The sequence below is a fragment of the Aquarana catesbeiana genome, linkage group LG01, assembly GCF_042186555.1.
Source record: "Aquarana catesbeiana isolate 2022-GZ linkage group LG01, ASM4218655v1, whole genome shotgun sequence".
NCBI classification, from domain to species: Eukaryota; Metazoa; Chordata; class Amphibia; order Anura; family Ranidae; genus Aquarana; species Aquarana catesbeiana.
The window spans coordinates 890,807,855-890,831,034 of NC_133324.1; the positions used below are offsets into that span (position 1 = coordinate 890,807,855).

A 23,180-nucleotide genomic window follows, 5' to 3' on the forward strand; every position below is an offset into this window, starting at 1 on the left:
AAATCACAAAGTGGGGTATACAACCGCTTGAAGGATAAGTCTGACAGATGACCAGGTTTTTTAAGTGAAGATGTCATTAAACAACTTGGGGCTGGGCAGCACAGTGGTGTAGTGGTTAGCACTCTCACCTTGCAGCAATAGAGTCGCTGGTTCGAATCCCAACCATGACACTACCTGCCTGGAGTTTGCATGTTCTCCCTGTGCCTGCGTGGGTTTCCTCCGGGTACTCCGGTTTCCTCCCACACTCCAAAGACATGCTGTTAGGTTTATTGGCTTCTGTCCAAAAAAAAAATTGGCCCTGGTGTATGGGTGTGAGTTGGGGACCTTAGATTGCAGACCCCTTGGGGACATGTGTGGAGCACTGCATAGATTGATGGTGCTACATGGGTACCCTAAATATATAAAAAAATATAGTGGATGGGCATCTGGATGGGATGCAATGTGCAGGGATGGGGACAATTGTGGGTGCTCACTCAGGTTGAACTGGATGGACTGGTGTCTTTATTCAATCTTACTAACTATGACTATGACACAGCACCTCAAAAAGGTAAATAAAACATTCATGAGTAATATCAGAAACTATTTTATTAAAAGTGTGGTGTAGTGAATGCCTTGAATAGACTTTCAATAGAAGTAGTGAGACAATCAACAGTAAATCTTGGTCTATCCTCTGACAAAAGAAGCTGATTTGAGGGATCACTTGTTCTTACTCTGTCCCTGGTGCCAATTTCAAAAAATAATTAAAAAAAATAAATAAAATAAAATCTTTAATTTTCAGCTTTACGATCCACATGAATGTGCAAACAGTTTTTTCACAAAACTCAATTCATTTTGAACCTAAAACAGATCATTCAGAACTGTGTGTGCAGCTGAAGTTAACTTCCTACAGCAGTGATCATCAACCCTGTCCTCAGGGCCCACTAACAGGCCAGGTTTGCAAGATAACTAAAATACATCACAGGTGATATCATTTGCTGCTCGGTGATTGCAGTATTCTAGTCTGCATCTCCCCAAGGTAATACATAAAACCTGGCCTGTTAGTGGGCCCTGAGGACAGGGTTGATGACCACTGTCCTACAGAACAAACATATCACAACTAAGCCATGAAAGACAAAATGTTCACATTAAAACCACGTTCAGTTTACTGCTCAGTATACGTTAATAATAAAAATGAATGCACCTAGTAATATATTATTGGGTGTAACTTGCCATTAGTATTACAACTGTAAGGGCAGTAAATGAAAGCAATTCGTCTACACCGCGCTATTGTTTATTGTGATGCTGGCGGTGGAAGAGGTTGCCAACTACTGTTCTCTGACTTTATCCACAGCTAGAGCACAAGTCAATTTCTAGATACACAAGGCTTGTGTCTCATTGCTCTAATCTTTCCTGAGCAGTTTTTCAATCAACAGCACTTCTTCCATCTTAATTTTTCAGCTCTATGCATGCAACACGATGCTTTTAGAGCTGCAGATATAACACCGATTGTACAGTCAACAAATGCTCGTCCTCTTTCAGCAGACACGTCGCTTATCAGCCTAACTGGAAACATTAACTTGTATGTACAGAACATTCCAAACAGGGTTATAGGTTTTTGCAATTGTTTCCCCGTTTATGACAGAAGTATTCACATTGGCTTGGAGTTGTTCAGGATCTCAACAAGTTTTCCCACATGGCACTTACCTTACTGTGTGCAAATGGAGAGGCTGCATACAACGTTGGGTGAATAAGGGGTCGGGGCAGGTGGGGGATAGTATGCAATGGTAAATGTCCATGGATGTGGGGATAAAGGTTAAGTGCTGGATGTGCTGGTTTATCGGGATTAATGAACTGATGTCCAGTTGGGAGACGTCCTGCCACCAGTGCAGATGGAGACAGGCCTGAGGCTTCCTGCTTACATACATGGCACTCGCAGGAATTTGGTATTGGTTCTACCTGTAAAACGAGGAAAAATGCATGTTGAGTGCAGGCTTTGCAAGCCTATGAGCCATACTTAAAATAGTATCACAAAATAGCACTTTCCACAAACTTGACAGGAATTTACTAATGCAAGGCTAAAAAATGTACCTTAGTAGCTCAAGCTCCAATGTGCTACTGCATAACTTAACTTTGCATTAATACACTTTTCCTGCACATAGGAGCCATCAAATAAATTCAGTCTGTACTTTAAGTTTTTCAACGAGTTCTATAACAGCCCCCCCCCCGCCCCTTAACATCTTAAGCAGGCCATACACTATGCAAATTTCAGATTCTGATTGAGCCAGACAACATTTTCTAAGCAGTTGGCCCCATTAGCTCCTCCCTGCCCAACATTCTTTTATTGAAAAATTGAAGGAGCTGGACCAAAGGTTTTAGGCCTGAACAGCGCCTGTTTCGAGTATTCTGATGAGCATTTTTTTAAACAGCATGATTCTATACTTAATATATATTTTCTGGTCCAGGAGCTCTGTGGAGTGGGCTTATAACATATTTGTCTTTACACTTCGCTACTTGTATTGTATCCATCCTAGGGATGCTAAAACAATGCGTACATACATGATTGACCGCCACAATGAAGTTCAGGAGATTGCAGCTGCTATTTTTTGCACACATAAGAATTTCCTATGTGCACAGATTACCCATGGCAAAATGAAAGAGGCTGAAAAAAAATGCAAGATGCATTACGCATCAGTAGCTCATTTGTTATCTGTAGCCTTGAAGTTATATATAAAAAAATCTATAGGATTGTATGTAACAGATTGATGGGATTTCTCTTCTAAAAGAGCATCCACAGCAGAAGGTTTAGAAGCCACTACAGCTGTATGAATGTCAGAAAGGGACTCTGGGAAAAAAAGGCGTATAAGTACACTTATGACATCTCTGTTTTGAGTCAGCGATCATATCGCATTTTATTCATACACTCTAGCATGCCTGTGGAGAAATCCTCCATATATAAAAGAGTGAGGAGGAAGTCACTCCCGATGGAGCCAGGATGACTCTGAGGAGTGTGTGCAATCTCAAGTAGGAGACAACAATCCAGGTGTGTGGTCACCATCTATAATGTAATGTATAGTTAAAGTGTGCCCCCCAAGTCTTTGTTTGTTGGTCACCGTGAGGGACACAAAGTGAAACCTTGGGTACTCACAACCCATCTAACTGGGGGGGAGTGAAAGGCACCTTTGCAATTAGAGCAACAGCAGGAAGATTCTACATCATGCTGAAAAAAGGCATTAACAAAAATTAATATTAATAACACAAAAATCTCCAGCTTGTTAACCCTTGACCTACCAGGAAGCACTACAAGTAGGACTTCATGCCTGAAGGTCACATTACAGGTTCCATTTATCCTGCCTAAGTACTCACTAGTGGAATCTTCAGAGACTGGGCCACAGTCAGAGGCTATGTCATGGCTCTGGACCTGAAAAGCACTCTGCGGCTAACAGTACAGAGAGGTAAGGGAAGAGCTAAATTCAGAGCCCAGTAGCCATAGGTCATATTACTGGTAGGCCCATCTATCTTCAATCTGGCTAGGGGCCCATTCGCTGAGGATTAGCTAATCTGGATTACTGCCAAGGGAGCTCAGCAGCATGCTAAATGAAGTCTTAATTAATGTGAAAAAATATTAGTATTAACAAATAAAAAAAGGCAAAACCTTTACACAAAAAGAAAAGACTTTATAATTTTCGGACTCGAACAAACAAGTTTAGCAAGATGGGAATAAGAGGATAGACCTGGCTGGCCAACAACTTTTTTTTGTTTGCCAGGGTCTATTTCCTACTAAAGGCAACAGTATAACACTATTGTCTATAAACTGATACAAACTTCCCCAATGAATGATAAAGAAAAAAAAGTTTAGGCCTTAGATACAGGGGTTGGGAGGAAAGAATAACCAAACATTTTTGTAACCCTCATGAAAAATGAACAAAGCATATCCTTCTATCGTGTGTTCTCGTCTCAATCCAAAGCACTGAGTTTAATTTCTGTCTGCCTACTCTGCCATGTGCACGAACCAATTCTGGCAGTATTGCTAACTCCAAAGTATGGAGGTGGATGGGGAGGAGAGCTCCAGCAGTGCATGTTAGCCTATGAGTTTGTGTAGAGGGGAGTGTGTCAGTTGCCTCCAATGAGATCTCAGGTTACATTACGCTCCCTGCTATCTGCTCTGCAGTGTGTGTTCAGATCTCCCCCCATCTGCCTGGTAGAGCTCAGAGAAGCTGTGTAAAATGTGTGCTTTGGGAGGCTGTAGAGAAGAGATGGCTGCAGATAAATAGGTAAAACTTACTGTATGTAAGAGGCTGTACTTCATCCCTGTATTAGCTGGGTTTAATCACTTCACTGGGTATATGTAAGGGTTTACAACCTCTAAGATAAATCTAAACCCAATGACTAAGATCTCTATTGCTGACATCTTCATTAAAAGATGAATTGCACATACTGTATTTACCATTCTTCCAGTATAAGCGTTATTTGACACATTCTGTATTATAACCTCTTGTTTGTACAAACTATCCAGAAAACATCAAAAATTATGGAAAAAAAACCTAAAAAAATTGCTATCTGCCTGGCTGTTAACTGATCTAAGGACTTAACCCCTTGGTGCTGGCTCCCATTGGCCCTTTAAGGAGTTTGGAATAGCGGGAAGTGGGGGGTGGGGCTTATGGCTATGTGACCGCTGTGATTGGCTGTCACAGCAGTCACATGACTGGAAAACTCTGGATCGCAAGCAGCTAGCGGGAGCTTTCCGTGAGCTGCCGGTCACTGTGCCGGGAGAGCACTTTCGGCGCAGCTCTGTTGGCGCTTTTACACACAAACATGTGTCCGCTCAGTGCCAAGGCCCAGCCGCCGAGGGGCTGCATATTTGCGTGCACTCGGTGCCAACAGGGTAAATAATTTGGAAGCACTTGATATGCAGATCAGCAGTTTTAGCTTCACTCTGTTTTATTTGCATGCTTGCTGTGAAAGACAAAGGACTGAAGTCAGACAGCCACAAAACTAACATTTTCAGAAGGGGCTCAACAATTGCAGGCTCTATTACCCTCAGTACAGTTGTAATACCTGTGGGCTGAGGTAAGATGGAGGGGGGCTGTCCATTTTTACACCATCCTTCCTAGGTGACCTCTTCCCAATGTGAATTTCTTCTTTGGGGACATCAGGCTGTTCACCTCCACTCTCTCCGTCTGCCTCCTCATCATCAGCTTCTGAGGAGCTGCTGCTTGTACTGCTAACTGAAGGGGACTGCAAAAGAAAACACTCGGTGAAGTTCCATTGAGACCAATGCAAGAACTTCGGTATATGCTGCCAAGGGAAGTACTCCACCTCGTCTTTCAGCGCCATGTTCTCCCCACCGCCATTGAGTTCATTGTGAATTCCATTCATGTTGGCGACTACTTCTGCATCGTCATAGTTGTTCAAGGGGTAAATATGAGCAAATTTTGCTGATAAAGGGGTACCATCTTCATCATCACTACCACTGCAAAGAAAGGGACCCAATGGAGTTATCACATCATGTATCAGGTTAGGTAATTTATGCCCAGAATATTTCAGTTTGCCATTCAAAATATAATATATAACACTCATTGATACCATCATTTGGTTTTTAAAGTTTGTGCCAGATGGAATTGAATTTCTGTAGCAATATTCCATAACTGAAGCCCCCCCCCCCCCCCCCATACACAGGGAGCTAGTGTGAAAGACCTAGCCAGCAACTATACAAAATTAAAACATCAGTTTAGTCTTAAAAAAAAAAAAAAAACACACAAAAAACAGTAAAAATGTAAGGGAAGCACACAAACAAACTAAAGCCTAGTACACACGGGCCGAATGTCGGGCATCATCGTCTGGTTCAATAAAAACCGCCCGAATTTCGGCCCATGCGTATGGCACCTGGTCCGACAGAAGCTTACTGACTGGCTCCCAATCAGTGCTCTCAGTCAATGGCATTGGATTATTAGTACAGTGGCTTCAACCAAAACTGTCATTTTGTTTTCGTTCAACCAAAAAAAAACTAGTAGGGTATACCAGGCATTGGACATCCTGCAGCAGAGCTAAAACTACCTTAATCCTACCTACAGATAATGGTTTTCAAAGCTAAGCTGGGGCTTGGGTGGCACACAAGGCAGTCAATAGGCTCAATTAACAAAGCTAACTTGTCAGAAGTATCCTTATCTCCTGGCTAGACAAATACCAGGCGCCAGGTTGCCATGGCAACTAGAAACTGCATCTTGCAGTTCTGGGTGGGGGGAGGGGGGTAGCCCACCCGGCTGTGGTCTCACTGCCTCCCTTACATAGGGTGAAAGGATTAGTTCAAGGTATCACCATAGGATGGCACTGTGGATACCAAAATTGATCAAAATATGTGCCACGTCCCTTAAATTGGAGATTTGGATAGAGAATTGGTACTTGGACTTTACAGGCACTAAGGTACACAATGTTAAAGTTAAAAATGTTTTATAAATTGATTAAAAATGAAAAACAGACAATGATTAAAAGACTTTGCAAAGTAGAGGTTGCCTAGATACTGATACCGCACACAACTCGCACACCAAGAAAACGATCCTGAATAGTAATGACAATAGCAAATGATTGTTCTGTCAGTCTTGGTGGGAGTTGGTTATGTTGTGCAGTAGCTTGGCTCTACAAGTTACACGAGTATATATACGCTTCTTCAGGAGCTTAGGCATACATTAATGCGTTCATCACACAGGGTTTGGCAACAAGATAAGTAACAAAATAGGTAGATATGCAGGGCTAATGATGATAATTGGGGCCCTGCATAACATACTAGCGGAGGTACTAGAGGCAGACGCATTTGCAGATGCCCGACGATAAAACTAGTCAGTAAAGTATGGCAGGTAACAAAGGCACTAATGGTATATAGAGGGGTAACTGAATATACCCCATTATGGAACCATAGAAATCTAGCGGAAGTAAAGAGTACAAGGGCATTAACCAATTAATCCAACCATATAAGTGCAATTTTATGAAAACTTTCCTAGACTTAAAAAGGGAATTCAATATATCAAATAAATCATTTTAAATATCTTCAAATTAGACACGCCAGCCAAGCCCAGTTTAGGTTACAGACAATGGAATGGTCCCAGATCTCTACTCTCCTAAAAATAAATAATCCAGATACAACTAAAGGACTATTCTCCGAACTGTATGCTAGGTTGGCGGCTAGAATAATAAGTAGGAGTAGGGCCTTCCAAGAGTAGAGCAAAGCGGGAGAGAGATGTGGGGGTAATGACTACAGAAGAATGGGACAGGATCTTGAAACGAGGAGCACTGGTCTCGATCTCTTCTTCACAGAAAATATCATTTATTTTTAATATACAGAGTCTACTATACCCCTAAAAAAAATGCTTAAACTTGGTTGGAGACAAAACAACGAGTGCCCCAGGTGTAAGGCGGCAGGGGATTTTATCCACATGGTAAGGAAATGCCCGAAGCTATTTAGATACTGGGTGGAGATAATAGACAGGATAAATAAAATTTTTAAGATCACATTGGAACTGGTAGCCAAGACATGCCTATTAGGGAGCTTGGATGAAGGTAGAGTCTCGACTGGCACCACCGAAGTAATGCTGAGATGCTTATTCCAGGCAAGAAAATTAATCGCACAGAAATGGCAGGCACAGATTCCCCCGACTGTGAAGAACTGGGTTGAGACCATTAACTCAATAGTTTGGAGTGAGAAAGTGGTATTTGTTAGGCAAGGTAACTACAGGAAGTTTGAGAGAATGTGGAAGCCTTGGCTGGACGAGATGGGATGTACCCTATAGGAGGATGGTGAGGAGTGAATCCGTTTTTCTTTCTCTTCCTCCCTAGGGGACAATATTCAACCTAGCCTATTGTACTGCTCTTTATCCCTTGGAGTGCTCCTCTCTTGTCCCCCTTGAGGCTCTGCAACTAACAGAACTAAATGCACAAGTAATGTTAAGGTGGTGTGGGTGAGGCGGGTGGGGGGAGGGTGGGACAGGGAAGGTAAAGCAAGAATAGGTTTATGTACTGTAAGACACTGCATGATATTTTATAATGTTGTATTTTTTACTGCTTTTGCTATCTGCGAAATAATAAAGTATAATGGAAAAAAAAAAAAGATATGCAGGGCTGCGGCGGATGCAACAGCTACTGCACAACATGACCAACTCCCACCAAGACTGACAGAACTATCATTTGCTATTGCAACAAGAATTTTATTACTATTCAAGATCCTTTTCTTGGTGTATGGCTTCATTCTCATGAGGCGGATCCGCTGCCACGGAGTCCGCCAGCTCAGAGGGAGATCTCTCCGTTGATCTCCGCTGAGCCGGCAGATGACATCTCCCTCTCTGCTCACTGAGTGGGGAGGAGCTTGTCGAGCGCAGCTGGTTGCTATGGAGAGATCGGATGAAAACGGACAGCATGTCCGTTTTCATCAGATCTCACCCGATCCAATAGGGACGGATGCGAACGTAGGGCCATCCACCTGATTTTAGCGGATCGGAAGGGGTCGGATGTCAGCGGACATGCCACCGCTGACATCCGTCGCTCTATAGACTAACATGGAGCGCCTGTTCAGGTCTGCCGACAAAACTGACAGGTGGACCTGAACGGTCCAACAGTGTGAAAGGGGCCTAAGAGTTGTGTGCGGTATCAGTATATAGGCAACCTCTACTTTGCAAAGTCTTAATCATTGTCTGATTGTTTTTCATTTTTCTTGTACAAAAGGTTTTATTGAAAAAATATACATCAACAAATAAGTACAAAACGGTGATGGATACATCATGAGTTAACACATAAGACTGCCGGTATCCGGCGAGTGAAACTATTATTCAAAAATTTAAGCCTGGACTCGGGCGGTACAATGCCAAGGCCAGGCGACATACCAAGACATATTCTCATCCCGCGTATTCTAGCGTAGTGGTATGGTATCAGCAGATATTAATATAATTGCAAACATACAGGAATAACTAAGATTTCTAAACGAGATGTTGTTGCAATACATAACGTTTCATGAAGAAATAAGTAAAAAAATAAAATAAAAATATAAAATAAAGAAAAAACAAAAAAAGAACCAGTACTAAAGTCAGATTAAATTGAATAACCTTAAAGAGGATAAAATACCTCTGAATGTACTAATTTATGTAATATATTAAATTTCCGGTCCTTATAGAATTAAGCCCGAGGGCCTGAATAAGGAGAAGGAGAGAGAAATTGAAAGTGGGAAAGAAGGGGGGAAGAAAGGAGAGAAAGGAGGAACCTGGGGTGGGGGGAACGGAGGCTTGTTATAGAGAAAGAAGCGTTTGATCTAGCCGGAGTATAATACCATATATAGAAGACTTATATATATACGCGTTCTCTAAAAAGAGAACATTCTTGGAACATTTAGATAGCACTATCGTCATGCTATGCCAGTCCTCCGGATCTAGTTGTTTCCCAAACTCAGCCTCCCATTGGAGATGATAGGGTCTCAATGGTATTGTCTTGGAATTATTTATAGCGGTATATATTAGAGAAATCAAACCCGAGGATTGGGGGCGTGATCTACAAAGGTTTTCAAATGGTGTCATGACAAAGGGGGCAGAATGAGAAATTGTAAGCTGTCGGAGAAAATGTCTAATTTGCAGGTAACTGTAATGCTCCCTAAGGGCGATATCGTGTGATGAATGTAAGGCAGCGAAAGAGATAATCTTGGTTGGGGTGAAAAACGAATGGATATCTATGAAGCCATTGTCGGACCACCACTTAAATTGCAGTGGATTATCACAACCTGGTTGAAATAAAGGGCAGTGGAGGATACGAAGTAGTGGGAGATGAGGAGAAATTAGGCCTGCTGAATACTTGACCGCATCCCACAATTTGAGGGAATGAGCTAAACAGGGACCTATTGTAGGGGGGCGATGTGCTCTAGGAAACCAAGGAAGAGAAGCTAGAGGTGTTGGGTGTGCGTCAACCAAGTCAATGGTGGCCCATAGGGGCATTTGTTGCTTTGCATGAAGATGAGATAGTGGGGCGATACCCGCTGCTATATAATATGCTTACAAGTTAGGAACTGAAAGGCCACCATTGACTCTGCGTGCGTAAAGCACTTGTCTCTTGATTCTAGGCCTCTTTTGGCCCCATATAAATTGCATAATTTTACGTTGATGTATTCAAATGATATGGGGAGGCACTGGAACTGGCAAAACTCTAAAATAATAGAGCAATTTCGGGAGGTACGTCATTCGTACCGTCGCTATTCTGCCGAAATCGGGATTGTGGACCAAGAGGCTAACATAGCCTCGAGCTTTCGAAAAATCTTTTGGGCCAATTTGGTGCGTTGAAAAACACTGGAACCCTTTTTTCCAGACCCTTTTTAACCAGAGCATCTACTGTGAAGGCTAGAGGATAGATTATGTCCACCATCTAGTTTACCCCACCTTTGGCAGAGATTTTAAATGGTCTTGGGGTGCAGTGAACACTCCCCCTGGGACTAGGGATTCGCAGATTTGACTTGTCTCTTTTAGGAGTGCTAAGCTTCTGGTACCCCTTTAACATCAATGACAGCTTGTAGTCTTTTGTGGTATTTGTGGATGAGGCTCTTTATCTTCTCAGATGGTAAAGCTGCCCATTCCTCTCGGCAAAAAGCCTCCAGTTCCTGGAAATTCGTGAGCTGTCTTGCATGAACTGTACGTTTGAGATCTCCCCAGAGTGGCTCAATGATACTGAGGTCAGGAGACTGAGATGGCAACTCCAGAACCTTCACTTTATTCTGCTGTAGCCAATGACAGGTCGACTTGGCCTTGTGTTTTGGATCATTGTCATATTGGAAGGTCCAAGGAACGCCCCATGCGCAGCTTCCTGGCTGATGAATGCAAATGTTCCTCCTGTATTTTTTGATAACATACTGCATTAATTTTGCCATCAATTTTGACCAAATTTCCGGTGCCTTTGTAGCTCACACATCCCCAAAACATCAGCGATCTACCTCCGTGTTCCACAGTAGGAATGGTGTACCTTTCATCATAGGCCTTGTTGACTCCTTTCCAAATGTAGCATTTATGGTTGTGGCCAAAAAGCTTCATTTTGGTCTCATCACTCCAAATGACTTTGTCTCAGAAGGTTTGAGGCTTGTCTCTGTGCTGTTCGCTGTATTGTAAGCGGGATACTTTGTGGCATTTGCGTAGTAATGGCTTTCTTCTGGCAACTTGACCATGCAACCCATCTTTCTTCAAGGGCCTCCATATTATGCATCTTGAAACAGCCACACCACGTTTTCAGAGAGTCCTGTATTTCACCTGAAGTTATTTGTGGGTTTTTCTTTGCATCCAAAACAATTTTCCTGGCAGTTGTGGCTGAAATTTTAGTTAGTCTATCTGACCGTGGTTTGGTTTCAACAGAACCCCTCATTTTCCACTTCTTGATTAGAGTTTGAACACTGCTGATTGGCATTCTCAATTCCTTGGATATTTTTTTATATCCCTTTCCTGTTTTTCACAGTTCAACTACCTTTTCCAGCAGATCCTTTGACAATTCTTTTGCTTTCCCCATGATTCAGAATCCAGAAACATCAGTGCAGCACTGGACGAAAGATGCAAGGGTCTGTCAGGAGTCCAGAAACTCAATCACCTTTTATACACACACACTAATTACAAGCAAACAGATCACAGGTGAGGATGGTTATCTTTAATAGCCATTCAAACCCCTTTGTGTCAACTTGTGTGCATATTATCAGGCCAAAATCACCAGGGTATGTAAACTTTTGATCAGGGTCATTTGCGTAGTTTCTGTTGTGATTATGATTTAAAAAGAGTAAACACAGTTGATTGATAATAAATGGCTTCAGCCGAACACTAACAGTGAAATAAAAGTTTCTGCGTTATTATTCATATTCTCTGAAAAATGGCCACGAAATCAAATTCTGCCAGGGTACGTAAACTTATGAGCACAACTGTAACAGAGCACGTAAGGTACTTAGCGTAGCGTCAAGAAAAATCTCAAACACAAACTCAAGAGCTTAAACAATGCAACTATATATAGAACATAGTGTACTGGGGTGCGGGGGACATTCCGGTGGCCAGCATGACCCAGAAGAGGGACAAGGAGACAATGAAAATATATATATATATTACACAGTACCCCAGAACTAGGCCAAATACACGAGGTAGGGGGGAGAAGAAAAAGGAGGGGGGAAAGGGGAAAAATAGGACAGGAAGGAAAAAGGGAAGCAGTCAGAAAAGAGTAGAAGGAAGAGACTATGCATCCCACACACAAGCGAAACATACACGAGTGGAAAGAAAGGTAGAGCCTCTCACCCAGGGCGCTTAGGCTAAGTTAAGGAGGTCAGCCAGGTTGTGAAATCCCCTGAAGATAGGCATCGGTATATACGAACTGTTGCCAGGGCCTCCAGGTGCGATGGGGAGTTTTGACTCCTCTGGGGACCATTTCTCCTGGACGGTCAGGGAGTTGAGGCGAGTTAAAAGAAATGTTTTTTTTTTGTAAGAATAATATTTACCTAGGTGGATGCAGCATCGGTCCAATGCTGCATCTGTCTGTCAGCGCCTCTAACACTGAGAACAAAGCGATCGAACACAACCAATCGTTCAGTTCTCACAGCTCAGTGAGCTGCTGGACTGTCAGTCAGCGGCTCTCTGCTCTGCCCTGCCCCACTCTCCCTCCCACACTCAATGGAGCGCTGGGCTGTGGAGGGAGCGGGAGGCTCAGGCTCTCAGCAGCTTTCTGAGAGCCTGAGCCGGGTTCAGGGATCTGGGTGAATCCCAACTCTATGGTCACGATGACGCCAGAGCTTGGACCGACTCTGTGCTGTCAGCAGAGAACGGACTTCAGCCTGCTCTCTGCTGAAAACAGGTCGCAGGAGTGCAAAACGACCTGCACTCCTGTGATCCACAGGATAACTACAGCCAAACAAACTTTGGCTGTACTTCTCCTTTAAACTTTGCCACAGCCTGCAAGACTCGCATCTGTGGCTACCATGCTCCTGTAAAGGAATGGTTTCCCCAATTCCAGGGCAGGATTGGGGATCCACTATGCCAGGGAGGTCTTTATACAATGATATTGTACAAATATTTTGTCTGAATATGTAGCGTCTCTTACCTAATAAAACTGCGATTTATATGTTACACTGTGTAGTAGACAATAGACAGTGTGGCTTGAGAGCAAAAGTACCCCCACACCACCCTCTGGCCTCCATGCAAGCAGCTTGCAAAGGGGCAGTATTTGAAGTTAGAAGGAGCCAGAAGCACAGGCAGAGGGAACCCCAGAAGAGGAGGATCTGGGTTGCTCTATGCAAAACTATCGCATAGAGTAAGCAAGCATAATACGTTTGTGATAATAAAATAAAAACACACATCCTTTAATATCACTTTAAAAGTGCAACTAAAAGGCAAAACTCCTCCCCCCCATTTTAGGGAGGGGCTAGAACCCTTTTCAGCTTCTTTTTTGTTTTGCCATCTGTGTCGCAGAGAGATTTTCCTTCACTTCCTTTCCCATGGCCAACACAGAAAGTGAGAGGAAATCCCTCATTTTGGAGGGGGGGGGGGGGTAGGAGAGAATTAGATCTGGTGAGGGCTTCACCAAGCTCACCAGATCTAATCCCCATTGGAAGAATTCCCCTAACGGTTTTCTTACCGTCATTACAAAATATGGGACTTTATACATTTTTTTTAATCAAAAAAAGTTTTATTGAAAATAGGTGCATACAAAGGTAATCGATTACATAAAAATAGGTCACATCCACAAAAATGTCATACAAGCGTTATACAATGCATACATATGCACCTTAAAAACCCTTAACAGTGAAAGCTGAAAAATAAACCCTTGAAAACAACATAGCCAGTAACAATGGTGCTACAGTATCTCACAAGAGTGAGTACACCCCTCACATTTTTGTAAATATTTTATTATATCTTTTCATGTGACAACAATGAAGAAATGACACTTTGCTACAATGTAAAGTAGTGCTTGTACAGCTTGTATAACAGTGTAAATTTGCTGTCCCCTCAAAATAACTCAACACACAGCTATTAATGTCAAAACCTCTGGCAACAAAAGTGAGTACACCCCTAAGTTAAAACGTCCAAATTGGGCCCAATTAGACATTTTCCCTCCCTGGTATCAGGTGTGAATGGGGAGCAGGTGTGTTAAATTTGGTGTTATCGCTCTCACTCTCTCATACTGGTCACTGGAAGTTCAACATGGCACCTCATGGCAAAGGACTCTCTGATGATCTGAAAAAAGAGAATTGTTGCTCTACATAAAGATGGTCTAGGCTATAAGATGATTGCCAAGACCCTGAAACTGAGCTGCAGCACGGTGGCCAAGACCATACAGAGGTTTAACAGGACAGGTTCCACTGAGAACAGGCCTCGCCATGGTCGACCAAAGAAGTTGAGTGCACGTGCTCAGCGTCATATCCAGAGGTTGTCTTTGGGAAATAGACATATGAGTGCGGCCAGCATTGCTGCAGAGGTTGAAGGGGTGGGGGGGTCAGCCTGTCAGTGCTCAGACCATATGCTGCACACTGCATCAAATTAGTCTGCATGGCTGTCATCCCAGAAGGAAGCCTCTTCTAAAGATTATGTACAAGAAAGCCTGCAAACAGTTTGCTGAAGACAAGCAGACTAAGGATATGGATTACTCGAACCATGTCCTGTGGTCTGATGAGACCAAGATAAACTTATTTGATTCAGCTGGTGTCAAGTGTGTGTGGTGGCAACCAGGTGAGGAGTACAAAGACAATTGTGTCTTGCCTACAGTCAAGCATGGCGGTGGGTGTGTCATGGTCTGGGGCTGCATGAGTGCTGCCGGCACTGGGGAGTTACAGTTCATTGAGGGAACCATGAATGCCAACATGTACTGTGACATACTGAACCAGAGCATGATCCCCTTCCCTTCGGAGACTGGGCTGCAGGGCAGTATTCCAACATGATAAAGAAACTGGGGGTAAAGGTGATGGACTGGCCAAGCAAGCCTCCAGACCTAAACCCTATTAAGCATTTGTGGGGCATCCTCAAACAGAAGATGGAGGAGCGCAAGGTCTCTAACATCTACCAGCTCTGTGATGTCGTCATGGAGTGGAAGAGGACTCCAGTGGCAACTTGTGAAGCTCTGGTGGACTCCATGCCCAAGTGGGTTAAGGCAGTGCTGGAAAATAATGGTGGCCACACAAAATAGACACTTTGGGCCCAATTTGGACATTTTCACTCAGGGGTGTACTCACTTTTGTTGCCAGCGGTTTAGACATTAATGGCTGTGTGTTGAGTTATTTTGAGGGGACTGCAAATTTACACTGTTATTCAAGCTGTACACTCACTACTTTACATTGTAGAAAAGTGTCATTTCTTCAGTGTTGTCACATGAAAAGATATAATAAAATATTTACAAAAATGTGAGGGGTGTACTCACTTTTGTGAGATACTGTATATAAAAAGTACAACACATGGCAAAGAAGATAAAAGCATGTATAAAATTGGTACATACAAACCCACACATAGGGAAGGTGGTAAATACCAATAGGAAACACTGCCCTTACCTTCTACTACTGATTAGTAGAATTGCAAACATACATAGCTACATCCCAGGCAGTGCCTCACACCTGCAGAAGCCTATGGCAGTTTTAATTTCATTGATGAAAATATTTTCATCATAAATTTTCACCAGAGACATTTTCAGTGATAAAAACTAGACGAAAATCGATGCCAATTTTCGTAAACGAACGAAAACAAAACTAAAATGTAAGGAATGGTCTGTTTTTTTGTTTATAGTAAGGGAAGGGGAGAGAGAGGTGCCAGGCTTCCGATAGTGTATCAAGATTTAATTCATATAAAATGTATAAAAGCAATGGTAATGCACTCACAAGCTTCGGTGTAAAACAGGCATAGAATTAGCTTATGTGAAGGCGTCAGTAATGGTAATAGTCCCGAATGGAGCCGCTGGGATCATGGAGAGGCAGTAGATGTCGGTGTTAAGATCCACAGAAGCTGTCAGAGAGCCGCCACAGGAACCTTGAAAGAACTGTCAAATGGAACTGTCAAAAGCCTGGGTGCTAGCAGCCAATCAGGAACCATTTCAGAGGCAGAACCACACCTCAGCCGATAAGGGAGGCATGATTTTGCCTCTGAAATGGTTCCCGATTGGCTACTAGCACTCAGGCTTTTGACAGCTCCATTTGACAGTTTTTATGGATAAAACAAGTGTAATAAATTGACCTCGCAAATAAGCCTTAAAGTGGTTCTTAAGGCAGGTTTTTTACCTTCATGCATGAAGGTAAAAAACCTTCTGCATACAGCTTCCCCACAGACCCCTCCCCCAAATATTTACCCACGCCCGATCGCGATTCAGAAATGTGTCCGTCTGCCTTTGGCTCCCTCGGCTCTCAATCACAGTCAGGGAGAAGGAGGTAGGAGGAGGGACTAAGCCATGCTCCGTGTGTCTCAGACACCCAAAGGCAGCTTGGTAGCGAGCACGCTCGAGTGCCCCCATAGCTAGTGGCTTCCTAGGGGGGCACTCAGCGGGGGGGAGGAAGAGTCCAGAGTGCCGATGGGTAACTTGAGAAGAGGAGGATCGGGCTGCTCTGTGCTAAACCATTGCACAGAGCAGGCAAGTATAACATGTTTGTTATTTTTAATAAATACAATTTATGGGTTTAATATGACTTATTCAGACGAAGGAATTGATCAATTAATGCTGAAAATATGGAAAAGCAAAAATTATTACGTTTTCATAACTATCTCTAAGATGAACCCTGAACATCCTACCGAGGGGAGACAATTATAGGCAACATATGTTAATTACCTAAAGAGCTAACCGTGAGAGACTTCAACGAGAAGCATAACATGAATACATTTTAACTCAGGATGCCTGGCAAATGGTGTAATACCCCCAGCAGTAGGGCGAGGTAGCTGGGTAGCCGGAAGCCTATCCCATTTGAGGTCTAGCAAATTATTGAAATCTCCCATTGCTAACAAGGGACTAGCAGGATATCGGACCATAAAGCCTGCCAGTGACTAAGGTTTCAGCAGAGAAGGGTGGAGGTATACACATTAGTAATGATGCACAATAAGCCATGTAATTTGCATAACAGAAAATATATCTACCACCAGAGTCAATAACCGAATATTCACAGGTGAATAGAGTACCACGTGAAATAAAAATACTCACTCCCTTAGAATAGGAGTATGCGGTGTGGCGTGCAGAAAAACTGGTTGATTAAGTAGGCGATAAATGCGTTTCTTGAAGAGAGATCACAGAAGGGTGGTAATGTTTAACAGTCTGAAGAACAGCTAGGCGTTTCAAAGAGTTATTTAATCTTCGAACGTTCCATGACAGAACTATAAAGGGAGGTAGCCATTGTTCAGAAGGTGAAGGAGTTGCAGAATAAACTGAAATCTTCAAACACAGGCATCCATCCGCCCATGGTGGATATGGTCAGGAAAGGAGCGAGCAGGAGGCCTGATCAGTGACACAGTCAGATCTTCCAATAAAAATAGAGCAACAGAGAACAAAGCTCATGCACCAGGTTGTAATATGCGTAGGCAACCACAAAGTAAGTAGAGTTGACAAAAGTTGAGTTGCGACATGGTTCCTGGACACTGCTTCTCTAAGAGATCTCTCTTTCCTATCCAGCCACTGGGATGTTGAGGAGTGTTTGTCAAAGAAATGTACTTCTCCCATGGCAACCATTCTCAGGCACGCTGGATATAGCATGGCATACTGTACGTCCAATTGCTTCTGTAGTATAGAAATATATTTTGGAGCTGTCAATAACCAAGGCAGCCCCCATGGGATTGGCCTTTGACAAAATCGCATCTCTATCCTTGTAGTTTAATTTGTAAAGTGTAATTTAAATAAAAATGGGTGTGGTTGATTGCCCAGAGGTAAATGCCTTACTGGGACCCTGTGGGCCCTTTCCACAGAGAACATAGGGGAGAAGGAATCCTTTCCAAAAAGTGTTAGGTAGCCACTATTAAATGAAAACTACCATGTTCTCCCCTTTAGCCCATTTAGGAATAACTATGGCGCGAACACTGAGCCGCAGCCTGTTATTCAGATAATCCAGGTGGGCAGCATGGTTAGCAGTGACTATATAGTTGTATTTCACATCATGTTTCAAACGTGCCATCTCATCTTCTATTGTGCTGAGGCCCCCTTCCAGGGCTGATGTGCGATTACGTAGTTTTTGCATATTTTGCCTAATAAATGTAGTCTCAACCCTTACCGCTTTCAATTCGTCAGTGAGAGCTGTAATTCCACCATTATATGAGGTTACAATCGAAAATATATCCCTAGGAGTAGGTTCAGGATCATCATCAGCAGTTTCCTTTATTGGTGCAGCGTGTACAGCAAAGTACTCAATTTCCCAATCCAGGGAGTGTGTGCCTGCATCTTTTAATGGAGCTGTGACGTCTGCATCTAGCTATTCACATGGGGGATTCCTCAGGGATATCAGGAAAAACAGCAGAGTCTTTGGCGACTTTGCAAAAAATTTCTGGGCTGCTTCTTTGTACTTCTCCTTGGCCAGGCGAAGGGAAAGACTGCCATCTTGTCCCACCGAATCCGAGGAGGATCAGGTGTCTTTATTCTGTTTAGCTAGCTCAGTGGAGGGAGAGAAGCGGCAGAGATGGTAGCTCCAGTGTGCCTCAGTAGACAAGTCAGGTAAACATTCACAGGATAATCGCACAGATCCTTGGTGGTGAAGACAGACAAACCGTCCGGCCACATCCGCTGCTCAGCCACCCCCTAATCTCTCTCACTTTTGTTGATAAAGTTAAACAGGGCAAATGGAGTGGGTGAATCCCTAACGGAGCACAGACAGCAATAAAAACCTGACAGGTGTACTAATCTCTCTCCACGCTATCTAAAGAAAATATTTTGGCTTGGGTTAAACTTTCAGATAAAGGATTTTTGACTTGCTGTAAAATCTTTAAATTGGGGTACATTACACAGGATGAAGTAGTTTGGGTAAAATTGGGTATGTTGCCACCTTCAGAAGACTACAATAAGAAAAAAGCAATGCACATATATGGATGCTGAGTCACCCATGAGGCACGAGCTGATCCAGTGGAGTGTGCACCATGAGAAATATGCTTTCCAAGTACAATTGTGGACTTTACGTGAAATTGATATCCTGGCTTTCAATAGAATATGGATGACCAAATTAGTTAGGCCCCTGTCCCTCAGGACTAGGGCTTCAACAGCCAAGCTGTTAAGGCGAGCAACAAAGTGGCACGCAGCCCTTAAGACAGATGTTTCAGATCATCTGGGGCGGCTCATGGAGTCTGACGGGTACCTGATGAGGTCCCAGTACCATGTCCTCCTAGACCACTTTGGTGCGATGAGAATCACCAGAATGCCCTCTCAATCCTGCGCAGAAGGAGCCTCTAAAAAGAACAGTGTAGTTCAGGTTTAACTGATCCCACGGAGTCAAAGCATCCACTGTAAAAAAGGTAAAGAATCATTGGAGTCCTTTGTGCATTGTATCGGCCAGGAGTCCAAGGTAGTACAATGGTAGTTTTCTTTCTCTCCTATCTCATACTCTCTTTCCTTTGGTGTTCGGTTCTTCACCTCACTCATTATCTGTCACTCATGCTCAGGGTCCATTATGTTACTTCTGTTTCACTTTGGTATAGGTTTATCACCAATGTATCACCACACTTTCCATCACTTTTGCCACCAGCACTGGTTCCTACCTCACAGTAACAATTAGTTTCAGTATTTTATGCACAACTATACACTATTTATACTTATTCACAGATGTCCAATGGTGATGTTGCATACATCATCCCTATACATCCATGGGGGACCATTCTCAGAGATGTCTCTCTTCCTGAGGGTTTTTCCATCATTGGGCCATGGAGTATACCATCTCAGCTCCCGGGGCTGATGACTCCCCTAGCCGACCTCCAGCTCTCGACCCACTGTAATCCACATATCTTTTTAGATATTATCTTGCATCTGCTCCTGAAGAATGAAAGACATTCACGAAACGCATTGAGCTATTTAGATGCCACAACCATGTATTTCAAAACAAACACAAAAACAAAAAGATAACACACACCCATAGAGAGTTACCTAGCAGATTTAATGAAATACAAAAATTGTATAAAAACATCAGCGTGTGGCACCAAAAAAGTCCCCCCAGAAGCCAACACCCCCCGCATAAATCCAACCAGCCTATAGTATCCCCTAAAGCACCCTTCCCAAACCTAGTCCTGATAAAAAAAAAAAAAACACCACAAACACACACGCTGGGCCTAACCTCTCCCCAAAGCAACCTTCTACAGTAATGGGCCAAAAAATGCTTTTGTGGCAAACTAAAGCCCCACTGCTGATGGTGTCACCCCTTAAAACCTCAAAGGGCAAATGGGGCATCTCACCACAGTGCTGACAAAGTCCACCACAGAAGCTACCCTCCCATGCACACCCGCTAAACGTCAGTCATCATTGGGGGGCATGGAAAATGACAATGCAAGAGACTGAAGGTGCCTGGAAGCTGAGCCGGAAAGTAAGTCAGTCATCGGCTACAGAGGGTGAAACAGGCACTGATAGCCTATCCTATAGATATGTGTACCAAAAGCCGGTAAAAGTGGTTCCAGAAATGAGCATGGATCCATGTGTAGGAATCTCCAAACAACCAGCAGACAGTGATATCATCAGAGTGCGTCAAATATCCCCATTATGTGCATGTGATCTGATAAGCTACTGACAACCATGTATTTACATCTCAAGGTAGTCATCCATTTCCATCAATCATGCCCTTCTGCAAAATACCAACCATTATGGTTTTCACATACTATGTTATCATGGATCAAAGAGTCAGTTGTTTTTTTTATGTGAAAATATTGAATTGCCATATTATATGTTGATGTTCTTACGTGCGATATATGGTAAAAATTCCACTTATTTATATTGCTTTATTTGTATGTTCCACGATCCAATATGTATAGTTCAATAAACTACAAATTTGCCAGAGCCATTTTGTTCATTCTGTCATTTCAGACGCATGCTTCATTAAAAGTCCCAAACCTTTTTCCTTATGCATTTTTGCAATCAGGGATGGAGACACTTGATTGACTCATCTCGTGCCTCATATAAAGTCCCAAACCTTCCCCATTTCTCTTTGTACAAAGAGGAGGTGCTGTTGCAGGTCTGAACGTGCCAGCAGAGAGATTGAAGCTTGTTCATGAGAAGGAAAACCTTGGACAGCGCCAGGTCTAGGGCCCATACAATCCAAGCAATGAGACCATTTCTGCAGTGATTTCTGGAGATTTTGGATCTATCCAAATGTCTATAGGGTTAGCAAAGCCCATTGGATATTGGTTGACAAAGCCCGAGTTAAAGTGGTTGTAAACCCACTTAGGGGAAAAAAAAATAAAAAATAAACGCCTGCAAGACAAAGGCATAATGAGTTAGCATGCATAGCATACTAGCTCATTATGTAATACTCACCTGAGATCGAAGCCCTCGCAGTGCCGGAGCCGCGATACCCGGAAGTAACCCCCAGGAGTGATGTCACTGGCCGGTGCTGTGTACGGGCACCGCAGCAAGGATGTCACACTCAGTGCTTGAGTTTGTGTCAGTGCGCATGTGCCGATGAGGTTGGCACATGCACATACAGGGGATATCTCCTAAACCGTGGTCCAGGTTTAGGAGATATCCTGGGTAGCTACAGGTAAGCCTCATTATAGGCTTACCTGTAGCAAAAAGTGGTCTGTAAGGGTTTACAACCACGTTAACTGTTCAACAGAAAAAAGTTGTAAAGATATACCACTATGGAAATGCCCGAGGCCATAGTAAAGCAAAAATAGGGGCTAGTACCTTGGAACAAGTGGTGCAGACAACAGGCCAAAGAAATGGGCAACATTTGGGTAATGTTGCGTGCCCGAAGCAAAACACAGGTATTGTTGATGTGCTGGGAAGATGGAGACATGCAAGTAGGCGTTCCTGATGTCCACAAAGGCCAGATGGAGGAAGGCAATAAATGACTACGCAAATTCCATATAGAACTTTGGTACCTGAATGAAGGTGTTAAAAGAGAAGTATGGCCAAAGTTTTTTCATGAATAAAAAAAACCCAAAAAACACTAAAGTTAGCCCGATTTTTTGGTATATTATGAAAGATGATGTTACGCCGAGTAAATTGATACCGAACATGTCCCGCTTTAAAATTGTGCACACTTGTGGAATGGTGCCAAACTTCAGTACTTAAAAATCTCCATAGGCGACGCTGTAAAAAATTATTGCTCTAACGATCACAGCATATGTAACCTGTGTGTATCTGGCTCTGATACTAGCCAGTGTCTCACCAGCCACTGACTTCACCGCACGTCCCTACACACTGAACAACAGGCACATAGGTGGGTGCCTAATGCAGAGTCCAATGCCAAAAAGACACAAAAGTATGAAGGCAATTTTTTTTAAAGTTTTGTATAGAGTGGACAAGGAATCAAGCACCTGTCGGGTTTTTAGTGCCGTCTGTGTTCCTGTTGGGGAGATAACCCCCTCTATAGGTCATGATGGCCGTTATCAAAAGGCAGGGAAAATCTTCCTACAGGGACACCTGTTCTGCGGATGTCAAGGGATTTCCTATCATTTCCTGTTGTGGCTATAGAACACAAATGGAAGGCACTGATGACAAAAAAACATAAGGGATTTATAATCCCCCCACTATCTATCCAACATGTTAAAAAAAAAATTGCCTTGAGTTCTACTTTAAAGGATAAGTTCCCCTTTACAAAAAAAAAAAAAATCACCTTTTTTGCAGGTAAAAAATATGCATTTTCTTTTATAGGAGCCTGTAAAGCAGCCGTCACTAAATGTACGCCCCTGTCCGGACTGTCCGTGTACAGTGTCACATCCTACTCCTCCGCTCTGCTCCTCCGCAGCAGTCATTTGTTGCTGGGACCGCGAACGTCCCTGCAACCAATGACGTCACGTGTGCACCCCGCCCCCTGCTGCTTATAATCTCGTGGTTCACGGATGGGCAGTGAGATACATAAAATGTGCCCATTAGTGTTCCCCTTAACATAAAATGTGCCCACCTGTGTTCTCCTTAACATAAAATAAGGGGCACTCTGATGGGTACATTTTATGTTAAGGTTCACTCTGATGGGTACATTTTATGTTTAAATGTGCCCATCAGAATGCACCTCAACATAAAATGTGCCCATCAGAGTGTCCCTTATATTATGTTAAGGAACACACTGATGGGCACATTTAATGTTA

The 23,180-nt window shown here is 43.1% G+C and overlaps 1 protein-coding gene across 5 annotated transcripts in view; it reads right to left on the bottom strand.

The window, feature by feature from the left end:
• FAM193A (family with sequence similarity 193 member A) overlaps positions 1 to 23,180 on the bottom strand; it is a 219,418-nt gene that overhangs the window by 37,503 nt on the left and 158,735 nt on the right. For 3 of the 5 annotated variants that reach the window (XM_073610904.1, XM_073610905.1, XM_073610902.1), the window contains 3 exons: positions 5,296 to 5,449; positions 5,035 to 5,214; positions 1,684 to 1,935 (listed from right to left, as the gene is read on the bottom strand). In XM_073610904.1, coding sequence (XP_073467005.1) covers positions 1,684 to 1,935; positions 5,035 to 5,214; positions 5,296 to 5,449 — 586 coding nt within the window. Of the gene's footprint in view, positions 1 to 1,683; positions 1,936 to 5,034; positions 5,450 to 23,180 lie in introns of all 5 variants that reach the window. The other 2 variants (XM_073610903.1, XM_073610901.1) reach the window with 1 other exon arrangement.